This window comes from Acipenser ruthenus, unplaced genomic scaffold (genome assembly GCF_902713425.1).
Source record: "Acipenser ruthenus unplaced genomic scaffold, fAciRut3.2 maternal haplotype, whole genome shotgun sequence".
NCBI classification, from domain to species: domain Eukaryota; kingdom Metazoa; phylum Chordata; class Actinopteri; order Acipenseriformes; family Acipenseridae; genus Acipenser; species Acipenser ruthenus.
Window position 1 is genome coordinate 680,116 of NW_026708779.1, and position 11,531 is coordinate 691,646.

The following is an 11,531-nucleotide window of genomic DNA, read 5'->3' on the forward strand; positions in this document are numbered from 1 at the left end:
TGTTGAAGCTGACACCCTGGGAACCTTCAAGAAGCTGACACTTCGTGGGTTTTTCTGTTCATGGCTTGTGGTGTTCAGATAATAAGAAAGGTAATGAGTCACTCATTGTGGTGCAGACTTCAGGTGAATCTAAGTTTTTTACTCGTAACCGAGCCACGACAACAGGACCCCCTTGCTCTGTGTGTGTGTGTGTGTCTCAGCGTGTGTGTGTGAGTGTCTCAGTGTGTGTGTCAGTGTGTGTGTCAGTGTGTGTGTCTCAATATCAGTGTGTCAGTGTGTGTGTGTGTGTCGGTGTGTGTGTCACTGTGTGTGTCTGTGTGTGTGTGTGTCTCAGTGTGTGTGTGTGTGTGTGTCACTGTGTATCTGTGTGTGTGTGAGAGTGTGTGAGTGTGTGTGTGTCAGTGTGTGTGTGTGTGTGTGTGTGTGTGTGTGTGTGTGTGTGTCTGGTTGTGTGTGTGTGTATGTGTGTCAGTGTGTGTGTCTGTGTGTGTGTGTCTCAGTGTGTGTGTGTGTCACTGTGTATCTGTGTGTGTGTGAGAGTGTGTGAGTGTGTGTGTGTCAGTGTGTGTGTGTGTGTGTGTGTGTGTGTCTGTGTGTGTGTGTGTCTGGTTGTGTGTGTGTGTATGTGTGTCAGTGTGTGTGTCTGTGTGTGTGTGTCTCAGTGTGTGTGTGTGTCACTGTGTATCTGTGTGTGTGTGAGAGTGTGTGAGTGTGTGTGTGTCAGTGTGTGTGTGTGTGTGTCTGTGTGTGTGTCTCAATGTCAGTGTGTGTGTCTGGTTGTGTGTGTCTGGTTGTGTGTGTCACTGTGTGTGTCTGTGTGTTTGTGTGTGTCTGGTTGTGTGTGTCTGGTTGTGTGTGTGTGTGTGTGTCTGGTTGTGTCTCAGTGTGTGTGTCTCAGTGTGTGTGTGTGTGTCTCAGTGTGCGTGTGTATGTGTGTCAGTGTGTGTGTGTGTGTGTCTGGTTGTGTGTGTGTCTCAGTGTCAGTGTGTGTGTGTGTCCGTGTGTGTGTGTGTGTGTATGTGTCTGGTTGTGTGTGTGTGTGTGTCAGGTTGTGTGTGTGTGTGTGTGTGTGTCAGTGTAAGTGTGTGTGTGTGTGTGTGTGTGTCTGTGTGTGTGTGTGTGTGTGTAAGTGTGTGTGTGTGTGTGTCTCAGTGTGTGTGTGTGTTTGTTTTGTATCTGCACACACAGTAGGAAGCAGATGCCTGCAGGTTTGTACATGCAGACTTACACTGTAGAAGGAAGGAAATCACACAATTAAAATAACCACCGGCAGTTTCGAAGTCTCTTTACCGCACTCATAACATTTCGGAATGAGAAAATGCCTTTCGACCCACGAAGGCTCGTCCCTTCTCCTCACACCTGTTATATCTGAGGTTACCCAGATTAACATGGAAGGGGGTTTGGGGTCAAAGTGTGCGGCCATATATTCTTCAGAAGCTGTTCTGTTTGGAGCCAGAAAATAAATAAAATGCACAGCTACTGAAACCGGAACTGGTGTTGTGTTTTTTTTTCAAAATGATCGCTGCATCAGTACAGGGTACAATTCTACGATGCATTTCTCGCAACATTCGCCTACAGGAAATGATGTGAGCTTCCACCCTGTGCAGTGCTGCTGTTTTGCAGAGCTGTGAGGACGCAGAAATACTGAAGTATTTGTACTTAAACCAGCGTTTGTCATTTGGAGTGAAAGACTGAGTGGCTTCATTCCACTGTCAGGTAAGTGCATTTCAAGTTCCTTATAACGATTCTGCAGGATTACAATGCTTCCCTGTGCTTTACCAGACCTCTCTGTGCTTTACAATGCTTCCCTATACTTCACCAGATCTCTCTGTGCTTTACAATGCTTCCCTATGCTTTACCAGATCTCTCTGTGCTTTACAATGCTTCCCTATGCTTTACCAGACCTCTCTGTGCTTTACAATGCTTCCCTATGCTTTACCAGACCTCTCTGTGCTTTACAATGCTTCCCTATGCTTTACCACACCTCTCTGTGCTTTACAATGCTTCCCTATGCTTTACCAGACCTCTCTGTGCTTTACAGTGCTTCCCTATGCTTTACCAGACCTCTCTGTGCTTTACAATGCTTCCCTATGCTTTACCCGACCTCTCTGTGCTTTACAATGCTTCCCTATGCTTTACCAGACCTCTCTGTGCTTTACAATGCTTCCCTATGCTTTACCAGATCTCTCTGTGCTTTACAATGCTTCCCTATGCTTTACCAGACCTCTCTGTGCTTTACAATGCTTCCCTATGCTTTACCAGACCTCTCTGTGCTTTACAATGCTTCCCTATGCTTTACCAGACCTCTCTGTGCTTTACAATGCTTCCCTATGCTTTACCAGACCTATCTGTGATTTACAATGCTTCCCTATACAAACGTCACATGCAATCGGTTCCTTTTTAATTCTTGATAATCTTTATAACACAGCGCTGCTATTGGCTCTCTCCTCATGACGATTTGTGTATAAAAAAGAGAAGTCAAAAAGTGAAGATTCAGTCCCGCTGTTCTGGACTTGAGGTAAGACGGATCAGCCGGTTCTGTTTGTTTTTCGTCCCAGCTGATCAATTTTGCGTCTCTGTTCATTCCGATTCATTCTCCTATTTCAGTCCAGCGCTGAAGAAAATTACTCTGCTGAAAATATCGACTTGTTTCTTTCTCTTTCTCCAGATTCGTTTTCGGGGGGGGGGGGGGGCACCAAACCCAATATAAACACATTTTCAAAACAAATCCATTCACTGGTCCGTGTGTTTACCTCGAGTTTTCCGGTCTGCGTTAAGAATTCAATTGATACCCGTTAAGCCACCGGCGTCTCTCAATCCCAGCTGAGAAACGATGGCTTTAATAATTGATGAGGCGCTTATTAACATGCGGCGACGTCTGCTTGTAAATCGAAAGTAAAAGGCTTGGACGATTTTAAAAGCCAATTTAGTTGTTTCACAGAAGAAAAATAAATTAAATAAATGCAATCCAGTTTTTTGTGTTATTTTATGGAGTGAGTTCGTTTCTGGACCGAATTTACTGCGCTTGATTGACAGTAGGTGCAGAAAATGCTTCAAGTGATCCTCTGCGTGTGGATCGGGAGGGGGGAGGGGAGAGGGGAGAGGGGAGAGGGGAGAGGGGAGGGGAGAGGGGAGAGGGGAGGGGGGAGTGGGGGAGGAGAGGGGAGAGGGGAGGGGGGAGGGTGGAGAGGGGAGGGGAGAGGAGGAAGGGAGGGGGGGAGGGAGGAGGAGGGGGGAGGATGGGGAGGAAGCGGGGAAGGGGGAGGGAGGAGGATGGCAGGGGGGAGGGGGGGAAGGGAGGATTGATTTTGACATTCAATTTGAAGCAGTTTTTTTAAAAAAATTTAATATTTGCACAGCATCTTTTCTGTGGTTTGCTTTCTATTATCTCTTAAAATACGTTTCACGTGTCCAAGTTTTACATCTAAATAAAACAGGGTCAGTAGTAGCCGCTAGAGGGCGCTAAACAGCGCTGTTGAAATAATAGTAAAAATTGCTTTAATAGTAACACAGTTAGGGTTAGGGGTTGAGATTAGGGTTAGGGGTAGGGGGTAGATTTGGGGGTTAGGAGGCTAGCAGGTACCTATTGGCCCATTCCTATGGGATGGTTTTTGCACAATACCAATATCTCTGTTTGTACGTTTCCATTATACCCAGCACATGCAACTCCCGAGACTTGCTGGAGTTTTTTTTATCAATATTTGATTACAGTTAATATACTTTCTTTTGCTGATAGATTCTGCACACGTTTCGTTCTCATCCCTGATTCCCACAAACAGGTCTGTGAAGTTCTTATCCGGTTGGTGAAGAAGGAACAGCGGAGATGAATCCCGCAGCGCTCTCCATTCTTCTTCTGTCTGCCGCGGCATTGCTGGAGCTTCCACAGGTTGTGCTTCTATAGATTTCGTTGTCCTGCGCTTACCTGCTTGTCTTTCGTAACTAAGGCTGGATTTGTTTTTTCACAGATTTCACAATTTCCGTTAAAATGTACCCTTTTGCAGTTCCCTGGTGGAAATTCACGTCTCTGAAAGAATAGTGTAAAGTATACATATATAGGGCAGCAGTGTGGAGTAGTGGTCAGGGCTCTGGACTCTTGACCGGAGGGTCGTGGGTTCAATCCCAGGTGGGGGACACTGCTGCTGTACCCTTGAGCAAGGTACTTTACCTAGATTGCTCCAGTAAAAACCCAACTGTATAAATGGGGAATTGTATGTAAAAATAATGTGAAATAATGTGATATCTTGTAACAATTGTAAGTCGCCCTGGATAAGGGCGTCTGCTAAGAAATAAATAATAATAATAATAATAATAATAATAATAATAATAATAATAATAATAATAATAATATCAGTCACGTATGTGCCCGTGCAGATCATTAACAGATTGGTTTATGATCCTTTGTTTGTTTTTTTTCAGATACAATGTGACTCCGCTATACTAATGGACCTCGCTGAAGAGTCTCTCGATGATCAGTACATCGGCTGTAGAAATGAGATGTTAAAAACAGTTCAGGAAACGCATCTTCCGTCCGAATTAAACAGAAACACGGAATTTCAAACCGCATGGAAAAGGGCTGAAAACGAAATGGGACAAAGAATCCAGTCGAAACTGAGTTCCGAGCAAGCCACAGCCATCTATGTGTACACCATAAACGATGTTTACAAAAAGTTCAATCGCGCAGTGAGAACAGGAGGAATGAATTATACCGAATTCCCGTTCAAGGCGTGGCATTTTCATTTGACAGACGCCCTGAAGACACTGAAATCCATGAAGCCGAAATGCTATGAAGTGTTCAGAGGAGTGAAAAACGCCACGCAGGTTATAGGGAACATTGTACGATTCGGACAGTTCACTTCAACCTCTGTAAACAAAACCGTAGCGGAGCGTTTTGGAACAGGAACGCTGTTCACAATACGAACCTGCCTCGGAGTGTCCATTAAAAAATATTCAGCGTACTCGAATGAAAAGGAGGTCCTCATCCCACCTTTTGAGAGATTTAAAGTGATGGAAGTCAATGGGAAAGAAATCCGACTGGAACATATTGAAGACCACACAAGTTATTTCAACTGTCTGGGAGGTGAGACTGTGTGTTTATAATCCAGCACACTCTGACTGTCTCCTGTGTTATTTGGTCGCTCATAGTCATGCAAATACTCTAGATACAGCAGGAGCATTGGGGGAGCAATCCCATCTGTATTGACGTGGTAATTAATAGAGGAGGGGTCACCTTTATAAGCACCCCCTGTGTATTACTAAAACACAGTTTCGTGTGAATGTGACCGGTCTGATTCAGTGGGAAACTGTATTCAGCTGACTGGTGTCTAACGCCAACGTTAGACCACTAGTGCCCCCTAGTGTAATAAAGTGTAAAAGCACAGAGAGGTGTGGTAAAGCATAGGGAAGCATTGTAAAGCACAGAGAGGTCTGGTAAAGCATAGGGAAGCATTGTAAAGCACAGAGAGGTCTGGTAAAGCATAGGGAAGCATTGTAAAGCACAGAGAGGTGTGGTAAAGCATAGGGAAGCATTGTAAAGCACAGAGAGGTGTGGTAAAGCATAGGGAAGCATTGTTAAGCACAGAGAGGTCTGGTAAAGCATAGGGAAGCATTGTAAAGCACAGAGAGGTCTGGTAAAGCATAGGGAAGCATTGTAAAGCACAGAGAGGTGTGGTAAAGCACAGGGAAGCATTGTAAAGCACAGAGAGGCCTGGTAAAGCATAGGGAAGCATTGTAAAGCACAGGGAGGTCTGGGAAAGCATAGGGAAGCATTGTAAAGCACAGAGAGGTGTGGTAAAGCACAGGGAAGCATTGTAAAGCACAGAGAGGTCTGGTAAAGCATAGGGAAGCATTATAAAGCACAGAGAGGTGTGGTAAAGCATAGGGAAGCATTGTAAAGCACAGAGAGGTCTGGTAAAGCATAGGGAAGCATTGTAAAGCACAGAGAGGTGTGGTAAAGCACAGGGAAGCATTGTAAAGCACAGAGAGGTCTGGTAAAGCATAGGGAAGCATTGTAAAGCACAGAGAGGTCTGGTAAAGCATAGGGAAGCATTGTAAAGCACAGAGAGGTCTGGTAAAGCATAGGGAAGCATTGTAAAGCACAGAGAGGTCTGGTAAAGCATAGGGAAGCATTGTAAAGCACAGAGAGGTCTGGTAAAGCATAGGGAAGCATTGTAAAGCACAGAGAGGTCTGGTAAAGCATAGGGAAGCATTGTAAAGCACAAAGAGGTGTGGTAAAGCATAGGGAAGCATTGTAAAGCACAGAGAGGTCTGGTAAAGCATAGGGAAGCATTGTAAAGCACAAAGAGGTGTGGTAAAGCATAGGGAAGCATTGTAAAGCACAGAGAGGTCTGGTAAAGCATAGGGAAGCATTGTAAAGCACAGAGAGGTCTGGTAAAGCATAGGGAAGCATTGTAAAGCACAGAGAGGTGTGGTAAAGCATAGGGAAGCATTGTAAAGCACAGAGAGGTCTGGTAAAGCATAGGGAAGCATTGTAAAGCACAGAGAGGTCTGGTAAAGCATAGGGAAGCATTGTAAAGCACAGAGAGGTCTGGTAAAGCATAGGGAAGCATTGTAAAGCACAGAGAGGTCTGGTAAAGCATAGGGAAGCATTGTAAAGCACAGAGAGGTCTAGTAAAGCATAGGGAAGCATTGTAAAGCACAGAGAGGTGTGGTAAAGCATAGGGAAGCATTGTAAAGCACAGAGAGGTCTGGTAAAGCATAGGGAAGCATTGTAAAGCACAGAGAGGTCTGGTAAAGCATAGGGAAGCATTGTAAAGCACAGAGCGGTCTGGTAACAGCTGCGTCATGGCTTCTCGAAATGAAAGAATTAGACAAAACGAATATAAGGAATTCTTAATTTATTAATCTATGTCTGAATTGTATTACAGTACCCGGGTTTGAACATATTGACAGGAGGGGACAGTGTGAGGCTAAGCAATTCACCAGTGTTAACATCAAATGAACATCCAAACAGGGCGAAACTAGTTAGTTGTCAAAATTAGCATTAAACCGTGCAGAACTAGTTATTAGTTATTGAATTAGCATTTAGACATGACTCCAGATCTCCCTATACCCAATTGATTTGTATTATTATTATTATTATTATTATTATTATTATTATTATTATTATTATTATTATATTAAGTGGTTGTTTGTTTGTTGCGGTCCTCAGGGTATGCTGATAAACCCCAGATGAGTCCCGCTGTGATCGCTGGGATAGTGATCGCTGTGGTCCTGGCAGTCCTATCGATCACAGTGTATCTGAAGAGAACGCGCTGTGCTTCAATGGAAGGTGAGGGGGGGGGGAGAGAGAGGGAGACAGACACAGAAGGAGAGGGAGAGGGAGAGGGAGACACGGGGAGAGAGAGGGGGAGAGAAAGGGAGGGGAGAGGGAGGAGGGAAAGAGAGGGAGGGAGGGAGGGGGAGAGAGAGAGACGAGAGAGGGAGACACAGAGAGAGGGAGACACGGAGAGAGGGAGGGAGACAGACACAGAGAGAGAGACGGAGACAGACACGGAGAGAGAGGGAGGGAGACACAGAGGGAGGGAGACACGGAGAGAGGGAGGGAGACAGACACAGAGAGAGAGACGGAGACAGACACGGAGAGAGAGGGAGGGAGACACAGAGAGAGAGAGACAGAGAGGGAGGGGAGGGAAGAGAGATTGATCGATCGATCTTTGAAACCAATCGAGTCTCCTGAATCTACTACAAGACCTCTATAAAATATATTTTTTATTTTATTTTATTTAATTATTATTTTGCTCACAAAATTTTTTTTTTTTTTTTTTTTTTTTTTTTTAATTAACTAAACGTTACCCCTTCATTACAGCAGGACCGGATGCAGCGTCGCCACCCCCTTCCGAAACCGTCGCACTGAACGAGAGGACCGCGGCTCGGACAGCCTGAGACACCGGCACGAATAAAACCGACAGCGGACCCCGTGAAAACAACACGCCCGCAGAGCGGCACTGTCCCGGAGAGGAGAGGCGCGCCTTCACCCGGGACTGTATAAAGAACGACAGGACAGTCAATCCCGTGGTGCAGCGCGGTGCTCCCTTACAGGCGACATTTCTGGAGCCCACTCAGCACTGAATACATTGCGGGGATGCTGTGCTGCAGCGCCAGGATATATCAGTATACTTTTAATAACAGGTACAACATGTCGTTAATGTAAAGTGACTGGGTGTTATTTATGTGAATTAGTGTTTGATTATGTCAAGCGTTTTGCCAGGGCCGTCTGTGTGTGTCTCTCTGTCTGTGTCTCAGTGTGTGTCTGAGTGTGTGTGTGTGTCTCTGTCTGTGTGTGTGTCTGTCTCTGTGTGCCTCAGTGTGTGTGTATCTGTCTCTGTCTGTCTGTGTGTGTCTGTCTCTGTGTGTGTGTGTGTGTGTGTGTCTCAGTGTGTGTGTCTCTCTGTCTGTGTCTCAGTGTGTGTCTGAGTGTGTGTGTGTGTCTCTGTCTGTGTGTGTGTCTGTCTCTGTGTGCCTCAGTGTGTGTGTATCTGTCTCTGTCTGTCTGTGTGTGTCTGTCTCTGTGTGTGTCTGTCTCTGTGTGTGTGTGTGTGTGTCTCAGTGTGTGTGTCTCTCTGTCTGTGTCTCAGTGTGTGTCTGAGTATGTGTGTCTCTGTGTGTGTGTCTCTGTCTGTGTGTGTGTGTGTGCCTCAGTGTGTGTGTGTGTGTGTGTGTGTCTCAGTATGTGTGTCTATCTGTCTCTGTGCGTGCGTGCGTGTGTGTGTGTGCGTGCCTTCTGTTTCACAGCCTCACACAGAGTGTATAACTGCAGGTTCAAAGACCTTCCTCACACACACACACACACTGACACACACTGACACACACACACTGACACACACACACACACTGAGACACACACACACACACTGAGACACACACACACACTGAGACACACACACACACACACACTGAGACACACACACTGACACACACACTGAGGCACACACACACACGGTTTTGCTGTTGTGCATTTTTAGAAACACATTTTGGTTCATTTTTGTTTTATTTGATTTTTTTAATTACTAAATCATATTTTCAGTTGTGCATGAATAAAAAAAATACGATTTCTATACGATTGTTTTGTCCTGACATTAAACGTTTCTCAGATTAGTCCTTTAAAGTCATGCTGACATCATGAGAAAGTTTCCAAACGAGAGGAGGCCCCATTCAGCCCATCTTGCTCGTTTGGTTGTTAGTAGTTTATTGATCCCAGAATCTCATCAAGCAGCTTCTTGAAGGATCCCAGGGTGTCAGCTTCAACAACAACACCTTGGTCTCCAATTAGATCTGGATGTGGGAGCGGGTGAAGGTTCAAAAACTCATCAGACAAGCGTGTCAATTCAACAGCAATCTTAATTTAACTCAGATTAATAACAACGATACATGAATACCAACTCGCACTGAAAACACAATACCCACTAAAAATACAGACAGCTTTAAAATGTCTTTATCCAAGGAATATGTAGTACCAGGCACATAGTCTCACCAACACCAATTATAGTTACATATATTATTATTATTAGTTTATTTAGCAGACGCCTTTATCCAAGGCGACTTACAGAGACTAGGGTGTGTGAACTATGCATCAGCTGCAGAGTCACTTACAATTACGTCTCACCCGAAAGACGGAGCACAAGGAGGTGAAGTGACTTGCTTAGGGTCACACAATGAGTCAGTGGCTGAGGTGGGATTTGAACCGGGGACCTCCTGGTTACAAGCCCTTTTCTTTAACCACTGAGCAAGTCACTGAACCTCCTTGTGCTCCGTCCTTCAGGATGAGACGTCAAACAAACAAGCACCTATTGGAAGTGACTCTGCAGCAGCCACTGACTCCCTGTGTGTGTGTGTGACCCTGAGCAAGTCACTGAACCTCCTTGTGCTCCGTCCTTCAGGATGAGACGTCAAACAAACGAGCTCCTATTGGAAGTGACTCTGCAGCAGCCACTGACTCCCTGTGTGTGTGTGACCCTGAGCAAGTCACTGAACCTCCTTGTGCTCCGTCCTTCAGGATGAGACATCAAACAAACAAGCTCCTATTGGAAGTGACTCTGCAGCAGCCACTGACTCCCTGTGTGTGTGTGACCCTGAGCAAGTCACTGAACCTCCTTGTGTTCCGTCCTTCAGGATGAGACATCAAACAAACAAGCTCCTATTGGAAGTGACTCTGCAGCAGCCACTGACTCCCTGTGTGTGTGTGACCCTGAGCAAGTCACTGAACCTCCTTGTGCTCCGTCCTTCAGGATGAGACGTCAAACAAACGAGCTCCTATTGGAAGTGACTCTGCAGCAGCCACTGACTCCCTGTGTGTGTGTGTGACCCTGAGCAAGTCACTGAACCTCCTTGTGCTCCGTCCTTCAGGATGAGACATCAAACAAACAAGCTCCTATTGGAAGTGACTCTGCAGCAGCCACTGACTCCCTGTGTGTGTGTGACCCTGAGCAAGTCACTGAACCTCCTTGTGCTCCGTCCTTCAAGATGAGACGTCAAACAAACGAGCTCCTATTGGAAGTGACTCTGCAGCACGCACTGGGATGTGTTGTCCATTTAGCTAACTGTGGGGCTGTTATCAAATGCTTATTTATATTAAACTCCAATACAAAATATAAATGCCAGTAGACATATTTAAAAAAAAAAAAAAAACCGTTGTAGTTCCTAAGATTTCCGCAAGGGGGCAGTGTGTCGCCAGAAACACGACAGTACGGTAATTGAGGAATGATGATACGTCAGCTTATTTTATTTATTTATTTTTTTAAATTAACATTATTTAGCTCAAGTTATTTCGGAGGGGGGGGGGTCTGTCTGTCCGTGCATCCGTCTGTCTGTATTACAAAATCCAATTGGGGAGACTGTTCCTAATAAAGTGGCCAGGCAAGGTTTTTTCGAAGCGATCTCTCCACAAAGACACAGAATTCATTTTGAATGATGCTTTAAAAGCAGTTTATTTCAGTAAAGCAAAGCCGTGGAAACAGCGCGTACAGTGTGAAAAAATAATACAATATGTTATAGACTATTACTTTAAAAAACACAGTGATCCTGTTAATAAAGCTAATAAGAGGTGAGAGAATGGATTTTAAAGATGGTCAGCGCTCCTTTAAAGGGAGGGGCCGGTGATCATGTTAATAAAGCTAATAAGAGGTGAGAGAATGGATTTTAAAGATGGTCAGCGCTCCTTTAAAGGGAGGGGCCGGTGATCATGTTAATAAAGCTAATAAGAGGTGAGAGAATGGATTTTAAAGATGGTCAGCGCTCCTTTAAAGGGAGGGGCCGGTGATCATGTTAATAAAGCTAATAAGAGGTGAGAGAATGGATTTTAAAGATGGTCAGCGCTCCTTCACAGGGAGGGTATCCATTCCAGACGTGGAAGCGGGGCTGCGTTGCCGTGGTGACTCGGGGTTGGTCTGGCGCTCACACCGCGGCTCTGTCTTTGAACCCGCAGATGTAAGCTTTATTGCCGCTGCATTTGTCATCGTTCCACTTGCCGGTGTCTGAGGAGATGAAAACAGAAACAACATTTTAGGTCTAAACTC

General features: G+C 45.2%; 1 protein-coding gene across 6 annotated transcripts; it reads left to right on the forward strand.

The window, feature by feature from the left end:
• The first annotated feature begins 1,212 nt into the window (after positions 1-1,212).
• Positions 1,213-11,515, forward strand: LOC131735990 (NAD(P)(+)--arginine ADP-ribosyltransferase 2-like). Of its 6 annotated transcripts, XR_009327850.1 has the most exons (7): positions 1,216-1,716; positions 2,429-2,518; positions 3,737-3,886; positions 4,417-5,077; positions 7,169-7,288; positions 7,826-8,148; positions 9,897-11,515. XR_009327850.1 is itself a non-coding variant. In XM_059021784.1 (6 exons), the coding sequence occupies exons 3-6, from the start codon at positions 3,824-3,826 to the stop codon at positions 7,900-7,902; spliced, it is 918 nt and encodes a 305-aa protein (XP_058877767.1). In that variant the 5' UTR covers positions 1,213-1,716; positions 2,429-2,518; positions 3,737-3,823; the 3' UTR covers positions 7,903-9,294. The 6 variants fall into 6 exon arrangements, 5 of the variants coding, with proteins under 5 accessions (XP_058877767.1, XP_058877765.1, XP_058877763.1 ...); XM_059021784.1 differs by lacking the exon at positions 9,897-11,515 and having other exon boundaries at positions 1,213-1,716; positions 7,829-9,294; XM_059021782.1 differs by lacking the exon at positions 9,897-11,515 and having other exon boundaries at positions 1,215-1,716; positions 3,780-3,886; positions 7,826-9,293.
• Positions 11,516-11,531: the final 16 nt, after the last annotated feature.

Bases quoted from the DNA above. Each gene is read 5' to 3' on its own strand.
- LOC131735990 (XM_059021782.1), top strand. From the start codon at position 3,824: ATGAATCCCGCAGCGCTCTCCATTCTTCTTCTGTCTGCCGCGGCATTG. The intron at 3,887-4,416 runs GTTGTGCTTCTA...GTTTTTTTTCAG, and splicing joins CATTGCTGGAGCTTCCACAG to ATACAATGTGACTCCGCTAT. The intron at 5,078-7,168 runs GTGAGACTGTGT...TGCGGTCCTCAG, and splicing joins TTATTTCAACTGTCTGGGAG to GGTATGCTGATAAACCCCAG.